Genomic DNA, 24,181 nt, shown 5'->3' on the forward strand with positions numbered 1-24,181 from the left:
GTGCTTTCAAGTAATTGTTTTACCAAATCATTAGACACTGGTTTAGTTCCGACTGACTGGAAAAGAGCAAATGTAACTCCAATTTTTAAGCCTGTGTCAAAAAATCTAGTATAAAAATTACCGCCCGGTTTCGCTTACATGCATTGCTTGCAAGATGTTTGAACACATTTTATATAGTTTAATATATAGTTTTCTAAACTCTAGTCATTTTTTCCCCCCTGACAGCACGCCTTTCGTCGAGGGTAGTCATATGTTACAAGCTTGCAAAATTTACTCATTTCGTTTAAAGTGCTATAGAAAACAGAAAAAGTGTTCATTGTGCATTCTTGATTTCCGCAAAGCTTTTGACACTGTCCCACATCATCTACTGTTAAACAAACTTGTATCTCTGAGCACCAACGATAAAATCATCAACTGGTTCGCTGACTATCTTTCCGCTCGCGAGCGAACTGTATTACTTAATGGTAAAATATCTTCACCACTGATTGTGACCTCCGGAGTACCACAGGGAAGTGTCTTAGGGCCTATGCTATTTCTTATATTCATTATCAGTATTTGTGAAAACACCGTCGCATATTAGGTTATTCGCGGCCGACTGCATAGTATATGATTTTTCCGAAACCTTTTCGAATGAATGTTTTTTTTTTTCTTTATTTTTAGCCAAAACTGTTATGTGGAAAAACTGAACTTTTATCCCTCAACTTCCGTGCCACAACAGCTTACACCCCACTGTATGTAATTGCGGGTACTCTTTTATCGACTACGGTGTGTGCAATTTTCTTTTACACTGACTGCATACTTTTTAAACATAGTTCGCTGACGCTACCTGTAATGATTTTTCTTTTTACTGCGTTCCGTTCAATCGTTTCTTTATGTACAGCAACTTTGTATTGCTTCTCCAGCAAACTTTCTGCATCAATGCGATATGTTATCTGACAAATGGTGCGCCCCTCATAGTCCCACAAGCTGTTTAGGAGCACCAGAAAAGTCAAATAAATAAATCAATCAATAAAGATCGCCCATCCGACACGATTGCACCGCACCAACTGCAGCTGCCACTTTAAACGAACACGATGTGTATCGCTACTAATCGTCGCACCAGGCGGCGTGTTTTGGCTGTCGTCCTATTTTGAAGGCCCGTCTCAACAGATGATCAAAATAGGACGAGGCTCACGGGAGCCCAAACATCGCCGCACCACGTGCTTCCCATCTCCCGCCTTCGGAACAAACGCACGGTCGTCCGCCGCGACGTCACGTGACCCAACCTACACGCATGCGCTCTACCCCGGGCTTCTCCACCAGGTTCTGGGGAAAGGGAGAAGGACCAGAACCCCCGGCAGCCCGCCCTCCCGCCAACGGCCGGAGTCATCGCGTCGGCCTTTGTTCGCTTCGGGTCGCCCGGCCACCCCCTCTCAGGACCCTTGACGTCGCTGCTGACATCGCGTCAGCGCCGGCACACGACGGAACGCGTTCGCTCCCGCCGCGATGCACGCAATCGCTTTCGCAGCCCTGCTCCGTGCGGAGATCGCCGTCGTCCGTGCTTGAAGGCATGGTGAGTTAGGCTGGGCTTCTCCTGTCGTTTTCGCCGGCGCGTTGGGCGGACTTGAGTGCGCACGTGGTGGATCGGCGGCGCGTGGTGACATGGTGTCCGCTGCTTTCGAAACACGAGGACAGTTTCGCCGCGACGGTCGCGCGACACTGGACACCTGAAGTGCGGTGCAGACGGGCAAGTGAACCTGGGGCAGTATGAACCGGATTAAAAAGAGACCCTGGGGTGTGTGGCTGCTGACACTGGCTCTATCGGTCCTCCTCAAGCTTCATGTCAAAGGTGAGCCGTGTTTGCTTCGCTGAAGGCGTGGCGAGATGCTCGGTCGTTGAGGCCGTTCATGGAAACTCAACATTTGCAAATTTAGCGCGCATACTCTCCAACGTTGCTCACCACTTCTTGGTGGCGGACCTGATAACAGCTGGGTAACACCACAGCGCGGAGTCAGTCATGCACAATCATAAGAGCTAGATATATGGCTTACTCTTTGACATATCTTAAAAATTAGATGATTTCTTTTTAACCGTTACCTTTTGACCTACGAGACCGGGGTTATCGGGGTCGCATCGTCGTTACACGTGAACAAAAAAACACCAAAGGGCCCGCTTTGCTTTATTTTTCCCATAATAATTGATTCATAACCTTCCTCTTTCTGCTCACTAGAAATCGGACTGTCGTCTATGTCCCTAAAACATTGTCTCCAATAGTTGATGTGTACGTATGCGTTTTCCCAGGCTCAGGATGAATGCGTTCGTTGTTTTATTTACATCTTGTTGTCACGCGTCGTGTATCATAAAGCCCGAATGTTCGTGTCACAGAAGTTTTTCCCGACACTATGCCTTTTTCGTTATGGGTTGTAGAACGCCACACACCACCTGTCGAAGACACCACCGGGAAGCCAGCATGTGCCCGACTAGTGATATATGATAATTCCAACAATATAATGTCCTTAAAATAGGGCGTAAAGTCATGAGCTTTTGTCAAAAGTAGATTTTGTTGAAAATATCATATACTAGTCACGCACCAAAATGAGTGAGCTTAATTCTTATTGAATACACTTTATGCTCCTTTTCACGAATTTTGTACCAAGTTTCGAAACATGGCCTGCGTGTGACACGGTCCTACAGGGCTACAGTTAAATAATTTATTTATTTTTAAGTATTGCAGACCTTTAAACAAGTTCATAAAGGAAGTGCGGGGGGAAAGGAAATTCTCGTATAAACTTAACGCGCACATCAACGGTTCTAAACAGTCGAGTGAAATTGGTGAACGAGTAAAAATTGCAAACACATATAAAAATATGCGCTACGTCCACACGAAAACCTACAAAAGTGGCAGGGTTCGAAATCAGAAGGAATATACAATTCAATGGATTATCTAGTGATAAGACACAACTCGCAAGTATTCTTACGTATTGCTTGTTTTGAAGCGCCGAGAAAAACTTTTGGCGAATGGACTCCGAGATTGGCAGACTCAGATCATTTTAATTCTTGAAAATAGCTTTTAAATAGCTTAAATTGTTTTAGATCTATGAGTGCTCGCGCAAGAAGTATTATTGACAAATCTACAAAGTCGCGCTTGTAGTTTCCCCATGGAGTCATAGACAAACACGCGAAACAAACTATCCGTATTCCTATATAGCTAAACAAAATCAAACGTCGGAAATTCGAAACTTTCCAGTAACTTTATCGCGGGAATTCCGCCTTCCACGTCAAAATCGTGGGTGGTGTGGAGAATAAAGCATGGAGCTGTCAAGTAAGGGCCTCAAGTAACGTGCTTGGGGTAGCAAATAGCCAATGCGTTTCGGTGGTTTCCTCTTTTTTTTTTCTTATATTTTATGACACCAGCGGATAAATAGATATTGCAACTTGAAAGATGTAGCCGCTTGTCACCGACTAAAAGAGTGTGCTGGATTGTGTCGTAGCAACATCCGCAGACGGCCGTTGTCGCGCAGACAGTCGCACACGTCGGTTTACGCTCCACACTTGACATTGTCTTACCTTATAGTCCTTTCAGTTCGTTTTCGTATATTTGTTACTTGGAGTAACGTGCTATCTTTCTAAATAGGTTCGCTCTGCCACGCGGAAACAAAAATCTATCCTTCACTCAAAAACTGAGCACGCACCTAGTTTCTACGCTTTCCTTGCAAGACCCGTCAAATTTACAAATATATATATATATACATTGGTATTTTTTTTTTTGTGAACAGAAACTGAAGAATAATTTTTGATGTAAGAATAAACTTTACATTAATGGTCAAGTCGAGAGATTAAAAAAAATGAATTGTTCCTAATCTTTTCTACCAGCGGTTAAATATCTACCGTGCCCTAGCGGTATATATTATGCAATCACGTGTGGGCTTTATAGTAGTAGAATATTGTTGATGAGTTTCTAAACACTCAAGTAAAAAAAAATAGCAAAGCGATATTAAATAAAAATAATTAGGCAATGTCAAGATTCGAAACAGAAACCACGTTTTCTGAAAACCAAAGCCTCTTTTACTTTCTAGGTGAAGAAAAATGAGAAAAACAAAAACGCTTTACAGATTAAGAAAAAAGAATAACTTGAAACGTCGCAACATTATCTCCCATGCCCCCATGACCCATAAATATGCCTCTGCATAGGCTTCTTAATAGTGTGACTTGTAATTTAAAAAATAAAAAAAATCTGGGTATACAACTTATTAAGCTAGGAGGGACAGTCGGCGTCGCTATGATTGATGTCACGCTGCTTGCAAGCATTACGTAACAGTCAAGGACCTAGTCCTAACGAAAGTCTAATGAGCTTGGGACGCCACTGCCATTAATGCACGAGCAATTATGCTCACCATATTTTGCTCAGTTTTTTTTTAATTATTATTAGGAAGCGGTGCAGTGCACTAACTTCTCCTTTGCCATATCGGCTCGGATTCCACGGAGTGCCGTACAGTTTACACAAGCATGCGATCCCTCTTTTTTCAATATCTTATTTTTTTGGTCACAACTGAAACCGAGTTATCGGACACTACTCTATAATGATTCACAACGTGGGAACGGCAGGGAGAAAGGAGCTTCAGTTGTCTCGCCTCGAGTACGAGCTTCCTATACATTCGGGAACGCTTCATCGCCTTGTGCACACCGGAACGTGTGCGTGCAGCCAAAGAATGGCGGAAGGCATGCAGCGCTTGCTGAAAGCCGCATTTTCGAAAGGCACGCCCTGTGGCTTTTATACTCAGGTCGTCGATTATCGCCGCATGCGCTTGTGTGGAGAACCAACGTCGAATGTTAAGCTTGCTGCTGGGTAAAAACGGAGTAAAACGTGAAAAAAAACAACAACATTGCTTTCACATTTCTCGCTAGAGTTGTGGTGCACGCAATATACTGTCGCATATACGCACACGCCGATCCTCACGTTGTGTTCTTGTCAGATACTATTCTACTTTTTAAATTGCTTTGACAACCATCTTTAAAAAAAAAGTAACGGAAGCTAAAAAAAAACATTATGAGCTATAATGCATGGCGTGTTCAGACTTACTGGAATGATACGTTCCTCAAATAAAAAATACGTTTGTAAGCGAAAGGAAAAAGAAGATGAAACTGAGGACACGCAGGTTATCTAAAAGCGCTCAGAAAATAAGCGTCGCTTTTAACTACTCCCATGTGCGATTGCGCACCGACGGTTGAACCGCTTGCGCAAATTGGTTCCCAACGCAGTCGACACATGGCCCCACCAGCCTTGTTTCCGATCATGGAGCTACAGTTTGTGTATTCCCAGCCTCATTTTGTATATTTGACGCTGTTGGGAATTTAACGTTTGCCATAAATTCAAAACTTAATAGACAAAAAATATAAAAGAAACAAACTGCTCATTAAAGTATGATTATCGTTCAGATCAAGAGCACTAAGTCGACTCGCTTGAACAAGGTAGTTAGTTAGCTCTGCTATTTAGAGCACTACTAGCCAAACGCATCCCCAACCGAAAAAAAAAGAGAAAAACAAAACAAAACACAGGGATAAGTAAGAAACATCACCAAAAGCGTCCTGATGTCTCTGATATGTCCTTAATGGCGTATACGTTTTAGCTACATTTTTTAATGCGTAAGCAATAGAAAGTTTGTTTTGACGAAAATCCGGCGGTGTCTTTTATTTGTCAGCGCCAGAGAGACGGAGAAGGACGGGGAGAAAGTGACACGTGCGACGCTCCCATTGGTCTGAAGCGCTGACGTCAGCCCGCGTCAACCTCTCCCTCTCTCCCCGGCGCTGAGAAACTGACAGACACCGGCAGGCTTTCGTCAAAACGAGCCCTTTCGTTTTCGTCAAAGTCACGCGCATAGCTGGCGCGGAGCCAGAGAGGAGAACGTGCCACGGCGCGGTGGAACGCGGGCGTGCTCATGTGGCCGCTCCGTCGTCGCCGGTTGTTCTTCGCTCTGGGTTTTCGTAATAGCGGTGCGTAGGCTGTGAAGTGCGTGTGTAGTTAAATTGATGGATCCGGTTCCCTACTCAAGTGATGTGGATGCGGTTCTTTTCCCGAGTGGCATGGATGTGGTTCTTTCCAGGCGTGATATGGATGGCCGTATCCAAGGGCGTCGATGTACTCTGACAGGTAGAGTACGTCGACGAAGGGGTGAAAAAAATTACAGGATGATCCATTGACCTATTATTAAATTACCCAAGCATCAAGAGGCATGCAGAGAACGTAGTTACACACGCTGCCCTCGCTTACCTTACCTGTATTAGGGATTTTAAGGAAGTCATAACAAAAAGGCGTTTGCGGACGCACGTGCGAACTGCCACTCGTTTTAGATTTTTGCTTAAAAAATGCTACTGCCAACGTCAGCACGCGCAGCGCATGCAACTGCGTCCCCTGCATGCTTCTTGATGATTGGGTAATTTATCAATAAGGATTATTCACTGGGTGCCATATTTGTGGGCGATGTCTAGAGTGCATGCTTTGTGCGAGCCCACATTAATAGGCTGCTAAGACCGGCAATCTTGAGGGTGCGGAATGCACGTTACAAAAGAAATGTGCAAGCTCGCCATCAGCACGCGCTCAGCAGTCGTGCACACAGCTATGGCCGCCAGTGAATACTTCCTATAGGTTTATTGGTGATTTCTTAAGCCAGGGTCACACTGCATGCTTATGCTACATTATACAAAATACAGTCTGCGTAGAAATTCGAACCCGAGTCATCGCGAGATCCGTGCTTCAAATGCCGCATGGCAATGAGTTAAAGTAGAAAACTTGGCACGCGGCATTCGGACCACAGATATTGTGATGACACGTCTTTGGAGACTGTCTTTTGTATGATGTACATATAAGCAGTGTGACTCCGGCCTTAGGGAGTGCGTTAGCGTGATCCTTTGCAAACGCCACACGCTTCCCTATTTGGGAAACGCTAACACTGCCCCCGTAACGAGGCCAAAAAGAGGCAGAAAACAAAAATGGAGGAAGCAAAAAAGAAAGCCAAAGCAGAAAAGTGAAAGGGTCAGCGTTAGCGAGGGACGTGTGTGGCGCTTCCCAAGGGTTATGCTTACGTATTCCCTAAGCTTCCACCAATGGATCTTCCTGTTTTTTTTAAACGACGAAGTAGGGTTACACGTTGATAAAACAGGGCGTCAAGGGACAACCGGTACAGACGCGCATCCCTGTTTTTATATCTTGAATTTCAATATCACGTTTGTTTTCCCAAAAAGATGTAACTAAGTGCGAGAAAACACGAAAAAACCTCTGACCAGTCGTGACGTCGTACCTGGATATTTGGGCCGCCAGGCGCGTGTCGCTCGTGCGGTCAGCGCGTGAAATTGCAAGCTCTCCAGGTGTATTCTACCGCACTGACAACAGTCGAGACGTCTTTTTACAGCGAAGCCGTCTATGGCTTGGGTCTGAAAATGTTTGCGTGCGCGGACAGAGCGTGTAGAGAGCGGCGCGGCCGCCGCTCCTCACACCACTTGTGCGCCGCTCATAACTTCCTAGCGACGTTTCCAACAGTTGCACTTTGGACTTGCTATGGGCAGGACGCGTGTAGTTCACTCTGAGAAAGAAGAACGTGCCCTCAAAGAGCGACAATGAGAGCAAAAGCGCGAATGTGGTGGCGCGAAAGCGAAGAGAAGCCGCTGCCAGCCGAACGCGCAGCGGCCGACGGGTAGGGACCATCGAGTAGCTGCTCTCTGCCCGACGAAGAGCAACAGCGCATGCCCGTCTAGAGCGTCGGCGGCAGCAGAAGCGTGATTGTGGTCTCACCCTACGCGTTACCCATCGCAGAGCAAGCCGAGTGCGTAGACGTATGTGCCGTGCAGACGAAAGATGGGACCGTCGTCGCGACGGTCTACGTTCCTCCGGCTACGTCCAAAGGAGACATTGAGACCTTTCTAGTAGACGCTCTTGGTTGAATCTCATCCGTCAAAGACAAGTGGATCGTCGCAGTGGGAGACTTTAACGTCGACCTCGCGCGTCCCCCCGGCAAGTGGATTGTGTCCTTCCTGTTGGAACGGCTTGAAATTGAGTGCTACACGAACGTCGATGTGCCGAAAACGCGTCACCGGTCGTTTATAGATTTAAGGTTTGGCAAGAACGTGCCTAGCATAGAAGTACAACCGATAGCGGTGTGCCGCAGCGACCATAAAGGTATGATGACTGTGGTAACGAATGAGAGAAAATGAAAACGGGAACAACCACGCAGTTACGTGCATGTGCCTTTATTCAATCAAGAACAGTATAAATCAATATAGTCGTTAATATACTGGATGGTTCAAGGAGACGCCAGGCTCTTTAAATCGACCGCAAAATTCGGTTAACTTATCGCGCTACGACTTTGTGCAGCGTTGGCCACAGATGGTGCATTTTTTTTTTTTTTTGTGAAATTTGCAAAGAGCGAACTTACTTGAGGAAAAAGTAAAGAAAGAAAAAGGCTTAGCTCCTATGGCAACGCAGCGAAGCCACCGGTCTTCAAACAACACGGCACCGTTTTGCACGAGAGACAAGAGATGGCGCAACGAACGCCGCCAACGAACGAGCATACGGCGCCGAGAGCCGGCGTCTTTAGCAGACGATCTTTTCGACTCAAAAGCGGCGCGCGTTCCGCAGGCGGCAACAGTCGCAGAAACAAAAACAGGCGCGGTAACAACAAGGAACTGCAGTTCCTTGTCTGCTAAAGACGCCGGCTCTCGGCATCGTATGCTCGTTCGTTGGCGGCAGTTGGCGTCGCGACCGCTTGCGCCATCTCTTGTCTCCCGTGCGAAACGGTGCCGTGTTGTTTGAAGACCGGTGGCTTCGCTGCGTTTCCATAGGAGCTAAACCTTTTTCTTTCTTTACTTTTTCGTCAGGTAAGTTTGCTCTTTGCAAATTTCGCAAAAAAATGCACCATATGTGGGCAACGCTGCACAAAGTCGTAGCGCGATAGGTTAAGAAACCGAATTTTGCGGTCGATTTAAAGAGCCTAGTGTCTCCTTGAATCACCCTGTAGTATTCCCTATACAACTTCGCTGTTTATCCTTCTGCGCAGAATAGAAAAACACTAAGCTTTGTTTTACCTTTTTGAAAATGGCGAGAGTGCGGGTGCATAGCTTGGATATTCGCAGAACCTCGAAAGCGGATATTCCGAAAACACCTAATATGACGTCACGCCTCGCGAAGGAGGGGCTTCGATGGTACTTGGAAAATTAATTTCTGCAGCCTCCCTGCACCAAATTAAAAAAAGGACCGCATCTCCACGTGGTGAATGATGTTGATTGGGGCGAATCTCTGGTGGTGCTGATGATACTGATTTTATTGTTCATAGGTAGTGCTGATGGTGCTGATTTTTTTTTTATTGCTCACAGGTAGTGCTGAGTTCCGGGTTGCGTTTCGACTTCCTTATTAGTGCTTTATGGTCCGTGAAATGCAGAGCCAGTGGTTCTTCTAGCGGATCAGCTTGGATCCCCTAGAAGCCGTGGGAACGCATCTCCACCGCTTAAGTCAACGGTCCATGTCAGAAAGAGAATGTGTGGTATGGATCGTGGTTATATACGCAGTTGAGCATCTGACCGCAGCGCCCTCTCGTCTATAAACTTTGAGCCAATGCATGCAAAGTTTAGCGCGATTATATACACATTTGACCGCAGCGTTCTCTCCTGTATAGATGTCGAGCGGCTACGTGCAACGTTGGAGTGTAGCGTAGTGGGTACGACGTCTGCCTCGTAAGCAAGCGGTCCTAAGTTCCAACCCCCGTGCGGGCGTACGTTTTTTCTTTTTTTTGCTTTTGTTTTTAAGAGCCGATCCCGGAGGCAGTGCAATCGACGTGAGCACGGACGCCGGACGGACAAGGCTATACCCTAAGGAGCTTCGCCCCTAAAATTATCTCGATATTCGAGATTACAGATGCCAAATGAAGACTATTTTAGCGTGTTTCCTTAAATGCAGATCTGCTTCAACTTCCCTTTAAGACTTCGTTACCACCGGTGCCTGTTTTGAACCAGGAGTCGCTTCAACTGCGAAGGACACCTCCGCCGTTCAAGCGAACGCGTCGCTGTCGCCATATTGTGATCCGTTACCACGCAAAAATTGTCACTGCCACTTCCGGCGATCCCACTCCACTTTTACAGTTCGCTGCATGCTCATTTATATCGCCGCACACAATTCACGTTTCGCGGTTTTCTAGAAATCAGAATTAGCGCGAGTGTACTGCCGCGTTATCTCAGATAAATAGACCAAATTCTAAATAATTAACTCACTAGATTTTTTTTTTTTTGTGAAAACATCTTTTAGGGAGCAGTGCCGTCTTTTGCTTTGGTTGGAGATCAAATTCTTGCCTCTCATTCCGTGTTCATCAATGGAAAGCAAAAACGTAAAAGTCAATACTTCCTTCTGCAATGAATCAGAGCGGAGTCGACAGCTTGGAGGCATACACATACAGACGCCCGAACTGGAAGCCAATCTCACGAGGGTAAGCAAAAGCACAGAGAGACGGAAAAAAACGTAACATTGCCCTTTTCGCGCGCCTAAATGACTCGTTGCGTCGGATGTACTCTACTTAAAATAAAACGAGATATAACAAAATATATCTACTGCATTTTTCGTAAGGTCTTTCACGAATCTTATTTATGTAAAGGAAAGTCATAATTAAATGAAGTAATAAAAAAACTTGTTTTGTTCTTCTTTGACGCAGCTTAGGATCATAATTACCCGAAATAATATTACCTTGCTCGTTCGCTTGCGTCTTAATAAAGTACATTTATATCGAGACGTTTGTTTGTGTAATAATATATTTAATGGAAAGTTATTTTTTTATGATAGCAAGAAGCAAGGCCTCGACGTAATTCCATGCAGCGTGAACCAACAAGTTCAATATTCAAACGTAAAAGAGACATTGTAATGAGTTTAGTGCGAAAATAATAGCTCCAATGCACAACTACGGAAGTTTCTGAAAGCTCGATCAAAAGTGCGAACGTGGAAAAAGAAAGTCCATTTGCAATGGCATTTGCGGAAGAAGTGCATTATATACGCTATACGCATTCGCGATTCTGCTTCGCACGCCGCTGCTCAGACCACCGCGGGGTGAGGTTTGATACTCAATTTGGTTGGTATCCTGACATGGCTAGGACATGTCTACTACCTGCTTAATAAAGAGTTGTATGATAATTGCGCTAAAACCAGCATCCAGCTCGATAATCTGAAGTACGTGTATTCCCGAACTACGCGCTGCGGTAATTTCTTGTGATATTGTGTTACTTTTATTCATGTTGTGATTTCTTTCCTTAAAGTGGCGTGTTTTGTTAGGTTTTTGATTGGCAGCAAAAGTGCGCCGCCTGCAGTAACATCATGAACTACATTCGAGACTTGGTAACCTGAGCCTCCGGATCCTGAATAATGTTTTCTAGTCCGGACGATACATATTCTTCTCAGTATTAACAAAAGGTAGCAAAGAGTGCTAATAAATTAAACATGTTTTTTTTTTCTGCGAACACTTGAGCGGTTGATGAACATTTAAGAGGTTACGTGCACTTGCTGGTACCTTCTTCCGTAAAACATTGATAATCGCTCGTATTAGACATGGATAATTAGAACGTTTGCTACAATCACACACGCACACACACACGCACACACGCAGAAAAAAAGAACTAACTTTTGTAGTTAGGATACAGCCCTTCCGGCCGTGAGTTGTGCCGGAGCACACCTTAGGGTTGCATTCCTCGCATGCTAAAATGCCGACTTAAAATCAAATGAGCAACAGCTTTACCAAGTTTTTTTTTTTTTATCATGAATATTTATAAAATTGGAATGATTTGCTCGGCACTTCTTTCATGCAGAGAACGCACCTTCACGCGGTATTCAGCAACAAATATAGGAAATAGTATAAGATGCAAAAATTCCGTGTTTTCGAAAAAAAAAAAAAAAACACTCCGAAAAACGTTTGCCGGTAAAATTTTTGTCAATTCGAATTTATGCAAAAAAGTCAGAATTTCGAGGTCACGATGGGAAACGGACACGCAAAAAAGACGGTATTCCGGTTTCCAAATTGCACCATTCTGTTTGTGCTTCTTAGATAGAGGAAGGGTTGTGTTTTTTTAACTGTGAAAACACCTGTGGATTTTAGGGGAGGATAGCTGAATCTTTTATGCTGCCCAACGACTTCATTCAGGAGTTTGGCTATTCTAAAGTACTGATGGTTATTGAAGCAACACTTTCTGAAAAATTTGTCGTGGGACAGTTACATTCCCAATCACAGGGGCGATTGGAAATACTAACCTTTATTATTTAGAGCAGTGGTTCTTAAATGGCAGTCCGCGGACACTTTGGGGTCCGCGAAGGGATTCTAGGGGTCCACAAAGCCCAGCTTCATCATTCAAGCTCTGCGATAAAAGATGTCCTTTCTCAGATTGAGAAGAAACGTTCCACTTTTTAGGTAAAAATTTTTCATGTATCTGTCAAAAAAGAGAAGTCTACTTCACAAAGGCCTTAGTTTTATTATTTATTAAATCATCATCATAATTAACCTATACGTTTGCCTTCCCCTCAACACGAACGGGGTCCTCCATCATCTCCGCCGATTCATATATGGTTCGCAAAACATCCATGTTTGAGAACCACTGACCTAGAGTATGTTTTTGTCCGAAAATTATTTATCTTCATTTTCAATAAAAAAAAAATTGGCACCACTGTTGAGTCAAACTCTGAATTTTAGCCAATTGGGAATCTAACAAAAATAAACTCCGATAAACCCAGAATTTCAAGCGAAAAATAAACTCCTAAAAACACCCTCCGACTTTCACGAAACATTAACTCCGAACACATGTAACACTAAGTATAACTCATGAAGAATACAGGGCAACTGTCTCTGTTTGGCGCTCACAATCAACGTTGTTTTCAATGACCGCAACGGTAAACGCAATTTGGAAAAAATATTTATGCTAAATTATAATCTACCCTAAGTTACGCACATGCTATAGTCAAAATCTCCGATAAGTGTATTAAGTTTCACTAAAGAGTCAAGAAACTTTTTTTTTCTCGCTAAATACTGCTTTAAGTGAATAATGGAGCACATTATCCATCGAAAACACATGGGTGTTCTTTTTTTATCTCTAGGAACTATTGATGTAGAACAAATTGAAGAAAAACGAGGAAATCTCTGAACTCAACATCAAAACAAGCGACTACTTCTTTTGGTGCTGAATATGTGGCGCGCGTAGTAATCATAGCCGCGCGCTGAGGTGGGCAATGCACAAACAACATGCTGTACTGCAGACAATCTTGGAGTTCGGCAGTTCCCGTCATCACGTAAATTGGGCACAAGCTCGGACGTGAATATCCACCGAAACGTTGATTGTAACCGAGTCTAAGTCCAGCGTTTATTCAGTGCTCGTATTCAATCCATGGGCAGCCTATCCAATCGCCGAGGTGACGGAAATATACCCGTCACTGTCGTGCTTATGTTTCCTAAAACAAGCACGACAGAAATGCATTACAAGTAGAAGTGTAGTTTGTTATTACGTAAAACATAGCTGGCTATTAAAATTAAACTTCAACTGAATAACAATAAATGATATTATAATGAACAAAACGTCCAATGAGACCAAATCCAAACAACCTTGTCGTGTAGACGGAGCACACCTTTACGAGCTAGATTTTGCTCGCTTAATTGAATAATTTGCTGTTGCATCACCATCGAGGCACTACGCTTAGATCTTGCCATTTCTAATAGTTAGAGCTACTGAGGAGAGTAAAGAAGGAAAGGTTGCAAATTAGCTCCGGATTAGCGACAGATCAATCGTTGTAGAGTTAGTGTCGAAATAGTTATCTGAGCTAATTAGACTGCGATTTGAGATAATCCAGATTTGCGTAGGTTATTATTTATTGACAACTATTTTAAAGTATACGCGCTCTAATATTTTATTGATATTTCAATATAGGTTTCAAAAATGATAATATAATGCGACTTTCTTATCCCCCTGTCGTAAGAGCCGCTTGCTTGTCTCTGCCCGTCTTTTGAAGATTCTTGTTCAACTTAGATTTCGTATTTAGTTTAAGTTCCGATATATACAATGCGCTAAGAATCTAAAATAAATTAGATTGCCTGGTCCATGCTATAGCACCAACTTTAAACCGCGAAAATTAGTTGTAGCCCCGTCACTGCTGGGATGGCCGTTGCAACCGTGGGACCGCGCGTTCGCAATGTGGAGCTAGGTGACATGGCAGCGTAAAGGCGTGTTCGCACATACAGCGGAGCGCTAGCGCTCGAAGGAGAGCTCATGTGGCGCATCCTAGCGCGTGACTTCGTTCTAATATAGCGCGTGGTTAGCGCTTTGGTAGCGCCTTGTTAGCGCTCCAGTAGCGCCTTGTTAGCCTTTCAGTGGAGCTTCTTGTACCGCGGTGCTGCGGATTAGCGCGTGCACTGCGGTTTCGGTTCCTGTGGTTGGATGTGCATCAGCAGCACCATGGCGGACATGTGGGACGCTGAAATAGAAACACGACAAATGCTCTTACATACGAAATTAGTGCATATGTGTGTGGACGACTTAACGCCCAGAAGAGACTTCTGGGTGCTCGAAATCTTTCGCCACCGAGATACCGACGGGTACCCGGCGAACCTTGTTCCTAGGCTGAGGGACCGAGACACAGAGCTGTTTCAAAGCTAATTATTTTTTAACTGCGTGTCTTTGAAACCAGGGTCACGCATATTGAATAGAAAGCGATGAGATCGTACCTAATCAATTAGTCGCTCAAATCCATGACTCTGGATCGTCTGCCCGACCGTTTGCCTGGAGAGCGGCTCTCTTGCTTCCTCGTATTTCACAGCCAAAGGAAAGACAACAACAACTGAATCGCCGTGCACGCGTTGTTCCGCAGCAGCAAGCATGGCACAAGGAGCGTGAGAGCGCTAACAAAGTGCTTCTGAAGCGCTAACAGAGCGCTGCTGAAGCGCTAACCGAGCGCTACGTCACGCGCTAGGAAGCGCCACATGAGCGCTCCTTCGAGCGCTCACGTAGCGCTAACTTAGCGCTCCGCTGTATGTGTGAACCGGCCTTAAAGGTTAATAAGGGACGGAATCTGCGACTGTTGCAGCGGCAACTAGAATCTCTGGAAACCGAAATCAATGGTCAAAATAATTAAAACTTAACACTCGAAAGAAGATAAACACAAGTTGAGGAAACAAAGGAACACATAACTTATAATTGTATTCTTTTAGCTCCGTTTCGTTCTTCTGAAGATGTGCCGACTTACCCAAGTACAAACCTAGCGAAAGCAATAAATTGGACCTAAAAAGACCGGCGTCGCCGTTGCTAAAAGTTTAGCAGCTTTTTTCATGCAGTTTTGTTATTTAATTCATAAATTTGCTTTATAGTCCGGAAATCACACGAATAGCTATCAACATATTCTTTAAGCAACCATGCACTCTAAAAAAAAAACCCGGGCGTCTACTTTCCCGCACAACACTCGCAGAGCCAATCACCACAACTTACCGAGGCAGCTCAGCTAATGACAATGCCGAAACATATGTTTAGTGTAAAAAAAACGCGGTCCGAGTTATGGCATTAGGCAATGCAAAACGTTACGCTTGCATTGCTTAATGTAACAACTCAGACTGCGTTTTTTTTTTGTCTAAACACATGTTTCGGCATCGTCATTCGCCGAGCAGCCTCCGTAAGTTGCGGTGATCGGCTCTCCGAGTGTTGTGCGGGAAAGTAGACGCATGTTTTTTTGTTTTCTTTTTAAGAGTGATTTAGCCTTTCCTTCAAGCGAGACAACCATATTATGGACACGAAGAAGGTCGCCCTAATTTCATGACCGTGGCATGATGATGTGACTGTCAAAAAGGTAACCCTTGTCACTAGAGTGACGATTGTTCTGATGATCACCGTAAGCGCCAAAATATTTCCCTACACCTAAAAATGGGTATTTGTATCTTAGAAGGCAGGAAACAATGTCTTATGTGTGGTGATGAGAGTAAGTAAGTAAGCTTAAGGATTTTAGGCCTCGCCGTCTAAACTCACGTCGCTCTAGATGCAAAATAAGGAGCAATTTCTGCTTCTAGTCCCCCTTAATTAACACCAAGGCCAAAATGTTTCTGGCGTGCTCAAATAAAGTTTTTATAGACACTTCATGTAAACAATATACAAAATGGCAAGGACGTTAAGTACGTAGATGTTCCTTTTTTTTTGCATAATAATAATATTAATAATAATAATAATAATCGTTATTGGCTCATGAGAGCCATGGCACCGCGGAAAGGCGACAGCCGGTACCGTGGATGCCCGCGGTGATGATGATTATGAGATATGTACAGGGGGAGGACGGCGACGTACAGATGACAGAGAGGTGCTGACGATGCTCAAATAGAGCCCGCGGGTGAGGGCGCGGGCCGACGCGGGGCGTCTACTTTAAGCTTTGGAGTGCTTTTTCACTCAATGCTGTAATTAGATTAAGATAAGTCATGAGTGAAACATAACTTTCAGATTCTGTCTTCATTTTTGAAACGATGAAGCAGAAACCGTATTGGGACCACCTATAGCATCCTCGATTCACGCAATATATCTTCTTTACCACACACCACAGTTGGTGTGGATGGAACGGTAAAAGGTAAGGCAAGCGAGCGGAACTTGATAAATTGAAAATTAAGTCAGCGAGGAAAGTATTAAATTAAGTCTAATATATGCGAGAACAAAAAAAAAAAAAAGCAAAAACCTCGGAAAGAGAAACTCGTTTTCATTCAAGAATCGGGACATCTGTCATATCAAAGCAATTCAAGTCGTCAATCTAGGACGTAGTAATCGAACATCACAAATGGATGTACAGCAGGATGTACGGACTGCGCTTTGCGATTGCGCTCGCTCCGTTTTCTTTTCCTTTTTTTTTTTTTGTAAATAAAATTTCAGTTCAGTTTCATGCGCATAACCTATGCTTTCTGCGCCGAACAGATTAAGACGAAGGCATAGGGAACTCCGCGTGGTTCCCTATTTTGCTTCGCCAATAAAAAAAAAAGGTCGGTGTCTCCTCCTGCATTCCAAGCCTTGGCGGCAATCCGGGTGGTGCCATCTTAATCCTCCGTTCTGTTACGTGTTCTCGTAGGCGGAATTCATTTTCGTTTTTTTACCCCCCTGGCATAGTGCGAAGCCCGAGAAGGCAGATAATGGGGTGTGTGCGGAGGCCTATGACTGAGGACGGTTACTTAATCTGGGCTACGTGATGGGTCGGCTAGGCCTGTGGACGGACGTCGTCGCTCGGGTGATATGCATTAGAGCACACGGTGATGGATGACTGGGGAGTCGGGACCCTGGCGCGGCTCGGCAGGAGTGTGCTGCTTGGAAGTCAAGCTGCACGTTAGTGCGCGTCTGCGCGCGCTATTGCTGCCCCCCCCCCCCCCCCTCCCCCTTCCCCCCTTCTTACAGCGTATGGGGCGATCCTGTCGGCTGTGACACCGGCGGTGGAGGTGGGGTCTTCGACAAAAGGACGCCTGGAGAATGGTGCCGTTAGGAGGGGGACCTCTGTCTTTGAGTGCATGTCGAGGGTTATCGTGAACTCCTTGCGCGTGGTGCTTGGTGCCTGCAGCTTTTATTTATTTAAATTTCCGGGCGGTTTTCTCGTTCGCGCGCTCGATTCTTTGCTACTGCTCTTTGTCTATCTTGTGGATTTCGTAAGTTGTGAATATATTGTTTTCACAAAAGTTATTCGGATTCAACTCATTATGAAGTTTCGCTAATATGGTTTACAGTGCCTTTTAAGAATGTAACCGGGAGTAATCTATACGTCATTATCGTTTTTTCTTTATGCGTCAGCATTAGTACCCATATGATACGGAAAAGCTGACGGCGTCCAACTGCGGACAAAGCAGTGGACAGGGAACTGCGTTGCCTAGAGAGGAGGAGAGAAGCGAAAGACAAAGGCGAGAGGGAGTTGACGTCACGGGGCGGAAGCCAATGCGCGATCGGCGCGGCGAGGCGAGAGGGAGGCGATGTCACGGGGCGGAAGCCAATGCTCGCGCGGATGCTGGGGCGAGTCTGACCTTGCAGGTGTGCGAAGCGCGTATGCCTTGGTTTGTGCAGGCTCTGGTTTGTGCTACAAAATAGAATGTGAATCAAGTACTATATGCCATCTGAATATATCCCAGTCCTCAGCCCATCGTGCTATCTCCTCAGCCCAGCACGCGCATGCTCGTCGCTTCGGAAAGCGAGCAAATCACGCGCCGTATGCACGAACACTGAAAATAAAACCGGCCAGGAGACTTTTCTTTTTTTTGAAAGGTCTGCACTCTCTTTAAATGTAGATGGGTACGGAAACGAATTGTTTGCACTTTTTTTTTTGTATAAGGTTCATGTTGTGCCGGCCGGCCAGAAACACTAGCCTAGACTAGTATTTCTGGGCTGCAGGCAGAGAGTTCAAGAAAACTGATTTTTAAACGAATGAACAGATATCAAAATTGCGTCCGGCGGTGGTCTGTGAAGCTCCGTTGGAATCCCGTCACGTCATGAGTTCCTAATAAGCAGCGCCAGTTCGCGGCAGTATTAGCGGCGAGATGTTTCGGCGGCGCCCTCGTATGGTTACCTTTCGTGACGTCATTACCTTGCAAACAACAAATTCGAAGGTCTTTGTATAGGGAGTATTCACTGGACGCCATATTTGTGGGTGCTGTTTAGAGCGCATGCTCAGAACGAGCTCACATCAATAGGCTGCTAAGACCGGCACTTTTGATGGTGCGGAATGCACGTTGCAAAAGAACTGTGGAAGCTCGCCATCAGCACGCGCTCAGCATTCGCGCACAGACATGGCCGCCAGGGAATACTGCCTATTAGCAGGGCGGAAGCTTGAAATCATAGCGTTCTTGAACCAACACTGCCAACACCGTCAAAATTGAAGTCCTCACATTCCTCTTATTTCCGTCCATGAAAACTCCTTTGCTGACGTCATAGTCAGCATTCGGCCAATCATGGAAGGCCGACCACCGCAACGCTTTCGGTCGCACACGTCGCCAATAGCTCTTTCGTGCAGGTATTTAGTCCTGCATGTGACGTGGCGGAGAACGCTCATTAGCTGTGGCTTCAGCCAAAGCTACAAGCGCGAGCTAGCCCACGCTCCTTGCTTTAAGACAGGCATTTCTAGCGCGAGCGCTCGATCGTTCTGCGGAACAACGCTTCTAAAGCAGCGACCTCGAGCTTCCGTGGTTGTGACATTGGCTGCAGTCTCAGCTCCACAGTGCTTTTGCAACGAGCATTCCACACCATCGAGATCATCGTTCTTTGCATACGTTAGATAGGAGCTTGATCTGAGGATCCGGGGACCTCTGTCAGGCCAACCATACGCCATTGCTGGGTACTGACGGTTATTTCTACTTACTGGTTACCTCGAGCCACTATTCTGCGGTGCGAAAGTAAAGGTACGTTTATACTTCAACGTAACGTCGACGGGTGCGGCGTAGCGCAGCGCACACAGATACTGATTGGTCGCAGATATCGAGTTCCTTGTCGCCGGCCAATGAAAGGCGCGCGTTCTGCACTGCGCTGCGTTCACTGCGCTCAACGTCGGAGTATAAACAGCCTTGTGAATGGAACGATCGTGGCACATAAAATACAGGCATGGCCGCAAATAATGTTACGGGCAAGCTAGACCCACTAAATGAGCTGCGCTTAGAGTATCGGCACTCTGTTTTTGACATCGTTGTGGGCGCCGCCATTTTGGCTCGTGTGCAGAGCAGACGCAACTGCCGATCGTCATTATTCAAAAGTGCGACTTCTGCATTAGATTCCGTGTTAGGAAGCTCATGTAATATTGCCTTCCTCTGTCGCGAACTTTTTAAACATTTCTGGATGGCAGAAAAGTTTTTCCTGTGATTTCAGATAAATCTTCAGATAACTGGCAACCATGATTTTAATGCACAATATGGGCAAGTGTCAATACTCTGTAGCGTAGCTTACTTAGTGGCACTGGGGCAAGTTATGCATATTCCATAAAGCGTACAGTCCTCGTTTTTTTTTTGTTTTTTTTTTTTATAGCCGAGATTGTCACGCGTTGACGCCACCAAGCGGCAAGGCTCGCAACTACAGTACCTTTGACCGTGCATGATATATTGACATCACGAGCGCGATACGCATTGCGCTTCTCCCTGGCCGACTTTGAAGCGAGGGGTAAAGAGCTCGCGCTCACGTCATTTCGTTTCGGTCAAAGCTACGAGCGCGAGCTAGCACACGCTCCTGGCTTTGAGAGAAATCAAATTTAGGGGTTTTAGATGCTAAACCAACAACGGGCATCTGGCACGCCCCAGCGAAGGACTGAGGATTCATTTTGATCACATAGCGATCTTTTGACGTGCAACCGAAAGCTCGGTTACACGGCGCCTTATTCGCAATAAGCCTCCGTCAGATTGTGGGCACTTCGGTCGGAATTCGAATCTGCCACCTGGGGATCCGTAGGCCGCCGCTTTGCCTCGGAGCCACCGAGGCGGCCCTGGCTTTGAGACAGGCATTTCTAGCGCTACTGCTCGTTCTGCGGAAGAGCGCTTCAAAATAGAAAATTCGAGCTCTCGTGTGTGTGGCATTGACTACGGTCTCAGCTTAAGGGTGAACAAAGTATTAGCGGCGAGATGTTTCGGTGGCGCCCTCGTTTGGCTACCTTTCGTGACGTCATTACCTTGTGAACAACATGCTCGATGGTGTTTGTAATGGGAATGGTGGAAGCCTGAAATCATAGCGCTCTCAAAGCAACACTGCCAACACTGTCCAAATTGAAGTTCTAACATTCCTCTTATTTCCGTCGATGAGACATCCTTTGCTGACGACATAGTCAGCACAGCGACGCTTTCGATCGCTCACGTCGCCAATAGCGCTGGTCGAAGTAGATGAAAAAATAAATAAATGAAGGAAGGTCAATTGGTGGAAGCTTAGGTAATGCGTTATGAATGACCCTTAGGAAACGGAACACACGTCCCTTTCTGGGAAACGCTAACGCTGACCCCATAACGCAGCCAAAATGAGACAGTAAAACATAGAGGAAGAAAAAGATAAAGCCAAATAAAAAAGTGGAAACGTCAGCGTTAGCGTTTCCTAAAGGGGGACATGTGTCACGTGTGGCGTTTTACAAGGGTCATGTGAATGCATTACCCAAGGATCCACTCATGAATCACCCTTTAGTTTATTTATTTAAGACTGTTTGAGGGAAGCGAACCCAAACTGAGCTTGACTTTGAGTGCTTGCGAATCAAGTTGAGGCTTAGAACTTTCCTTCTCCCATGACGGTTACCATACATATCGAATATAGAGGAAATTGTAAGAGCGCTATATTTCGTTGCTTGAAAATGTTGCTATTATCAATTAATGGTTTTCTTGCAATTTACTCTGAAGAGTTCAAAATGCTATGGTGTGTGTGTGTGTGCGGGAAGGGGGGCTGTAATTCTGTCTTTCTTTTTTTTCTTAGAACGCGAGCACACGGTCTGTCAGATAATGCGCGACCCCGTAAAGCGATTTTTCTTGTGTCAATGGTATTCTAGCGCATGACTGTTGCTGAAATATTCGACCATTTCCAATACATTTTCGGTCAACGTCAATCAATCGATGAACTTGGAGTAACGCCTCGCGGTTTTGAAATACTCTATTTCCACTAAACAGCAGCGTACAGAAGTCTTTGACATCATCCTACCTGCGTTAATTAGGCATCGGGGAGTACCGTGAAAACTAACAATTATCCCTTTCCGCCTGTGCTAACCTGGTTTCGTCTTCCTGAAATTCTCGACCTTTTTGGGCCACAGACCTCGGAGCCTGGCGTCTCTTTTTCTCCTCCCGTGCTGCGTGCACTGAAGCACAGCGAAGCATGACGACGGGCCATGTCGCCGCTGTTGGCAACAAGAGAAGTGTCCCGCGACCAGCTTGTACACTGCTTCCTCTCGCTTCTCTTCTGTTTCGCGAAAGAGAGAAAGAGAAGCTGGCTTCGCGCACGCCACGCCGGGATTAATGACCGACCCACTGCCCTCTCTCATCGGCCCGAGCATTAGCGTGACACTGCTCCACAGATAGAGCTTCATTAAAAACCGTCGGCCTACTATAATGTGGTACCTGGAGCGCGTCTCCGAAAGGTCTGTTTTAGCGCGTCTTTAAAAGCCGTCTCTCGATTTCAACCTGGTGACGTTATAAAATTCTCATGCTGTGATCTGCCGCTATCCTGGCGGTGGCACAACAGCGGAGGTGGACGCGGCCGACCCTTGTTCTTCTGCGGGCCGTTCTCCAGATTTCGAGCGAAGCGTCGACAGCGACCTTTGCGTTCGTTCGCCTTTTCCGCCAGGATTCCTGTGACCAACCGCCAGGATCGCGACATCTGACAGCATGAAAAAACCAGCTTGTGTGACGCAATTTGTTGCCACTTTTAGACCCTTTTTCGGTGCATGGGCGGGAAGACACCAGTCGAAGACGCGCCCAAGAAACCATACAATCTAGTGAAGAATATATTCTGGTATCCGTTCCTTCATTGCGGACTCCCGCTAAGGGACACGCGAAAATCGTGTGTTGAATCATCGAGAAAAGAGGATAAGGTGAAATCACAGGCTGGTACTGCAGAGTTCTTTTTCTTTTTTGTTGATCCGTTTGTTCATGGCGCTGACCCCAATCGTAAAAAACAGCGTCGCGGTAATTTGTTAGCGCTAAACATCGACTTTTCTTGCTGCAACAATATGCATCTCTTTAATTGCCCAAGCATCAAGGAGAATACTGAGAATGTAGGCCTATGCGCCGCACGCGCTCGCCTTTCTCCTATAAACGATTCGAAGTAAATAACCAACATAAGGCGCTGACAACGCGCGTGCAAGATAGCAATTGTTTTATGCTTTTGCTTTAGAACAGTTACTGCTTTAGCCGCCAGCTCGTGCAGCCGTGTAACTACATTCGCAGCATACTCCTTTGTGTTTGAGTAATTTAGCAAAAAGTATATTGACCACTTGAGCCAGTAGCAATGGAAAGGCTCCTTAGTAAGGTGTAGATTGACAATTTGAAGAAAGCTTATGGTTTACATTACACCTCTGCGTTCAATATCAAGTCAGAGTGCCCACTTTTTTCTCTTTTTTTTTTGTGTAACACTCACCATTTTAGGTAAGTTGATGAAGCGGTAACAAATATACGAGGCTACGGAGAGAGCATGAAGGAACTGTCTGGAATGAAATGTTTGTCTGCCAACACCGGGTCGCAGAAGCAGCCAGGTGTTTGTGAAACTTGTGCGCCTGTGTTTAGACGTTCTGCAACAAGGAATTCTTCGTCAACGGTACCAATTTATTTGACTGCTTTCCGAAGCAGCACTCGCCGATTTACACATTTACCAATGAATGTCGTAAAGCATATTGCATTTTCGCCCGGTTAAATCAGTTAACTTTTCATCACTTGATTTCACACACAAAGGAACAAAAAAACAAAGTACGTTCACGTGTTATTCTTGTATTTCCTTCTCTTTTTGTTTACAATTTATTACCATACAGGAACTTATATCAAAGTGTATCAGTAACTTCCGTTTTAGCCAGTGACACAGATTCTTTATAACCTCCTCAAAGATTTCTTTTTCAAAATCGTCGTAGTGTTTAATGCTGACATCGCTTCCAAAGACATCGGAAGGCTTAGTGCAAGGTATGATATCTCAGAGAGGGTACATTACTGGCTAACATTCCAGAGTATCCACTTTATTTGTTAAAAGCGGTCGCTATCCTCTATCTAGAACAGGAGTGCGACCGCTTTTATGGCCCACGTAAAACACGAGCTTTCGTGATGACGAATGACAAATGAACAGATGACGCCATGCTCGAACGTTGGCTCCTGACACCCAAGCTGGAACCACTTGAAGGCGCACTTTATCTTCCCCATAAGAACGCCTCATTCTTAGCCCAAGACATCCAGCTTGAAAGAAGGGACACGCGAAAACCATCTAACCAAAGAACATGTCCGGAAGTTTTTTTCAGTGAAGTCTGCTCTAAAAAATAACGCGCTGATGTAGAAGCAAGAGGTGACTAAGAAAGTGGTTCTCCTGACTTTTCCGGCTGATTCGAGGGGGCGAACGTGAGACCCAATCTTTTAGAAACCATGACGCGTCCTCGCCGCTTTCATTCATCATCCCGACCGACCGACGGACCCGCCCGCACGCTCGCTCGTCGGGCTCAAAAAGCCTCTCCGCTGCTCAGTCGCCTCGCGAGCCGCCCGGCGACTTAGGGCTCTCTCACACGCCCAGC

General features: G+C 45.5%; 1 protein-coding gene across 1 annotated transcript in view; it reads left to right on the plus strand.

Moving 5' to 3' along the window:
- The first annotated feature begins 1,372 nt into the window (after positions 1 to 1,372).
- Positions 1,373 to 24,181, plus strand: part of LOC8024452 (lachesin) — a 216,959-nt gene continuing 194,150 nt past the window's right edge. Inside the window, exon 1 of the mRNA XM_029992181.4 lies at positions 1,373 to 1,828. Coding sequence (XP_029848041.2) covers positions 1,747 to 1,828 — 82 coding nt within the window. The 5' untranslated portion in view covers positions 1,373 to 1,746. The remainder of the gene's footprint in view (positions 1,829 to 24,181) is intronic.

Source organism: Ixodes scapularis, unplaced genomic scaffold, assembly GCF_016920785.2.
Source record: "Ixodes scapularis isolate PalLabHiFi unplaced genomic scaffold, ASM1692078v2 PGA_scaffold1__304_contigs__length_218370807, whole genome shotgun sequence".
NCBI lineage: Eukaryota > Metazoa > Arthropoda > Arachnida > Ixodida > Ixodidae > Ixodes > Ixodes scapularis.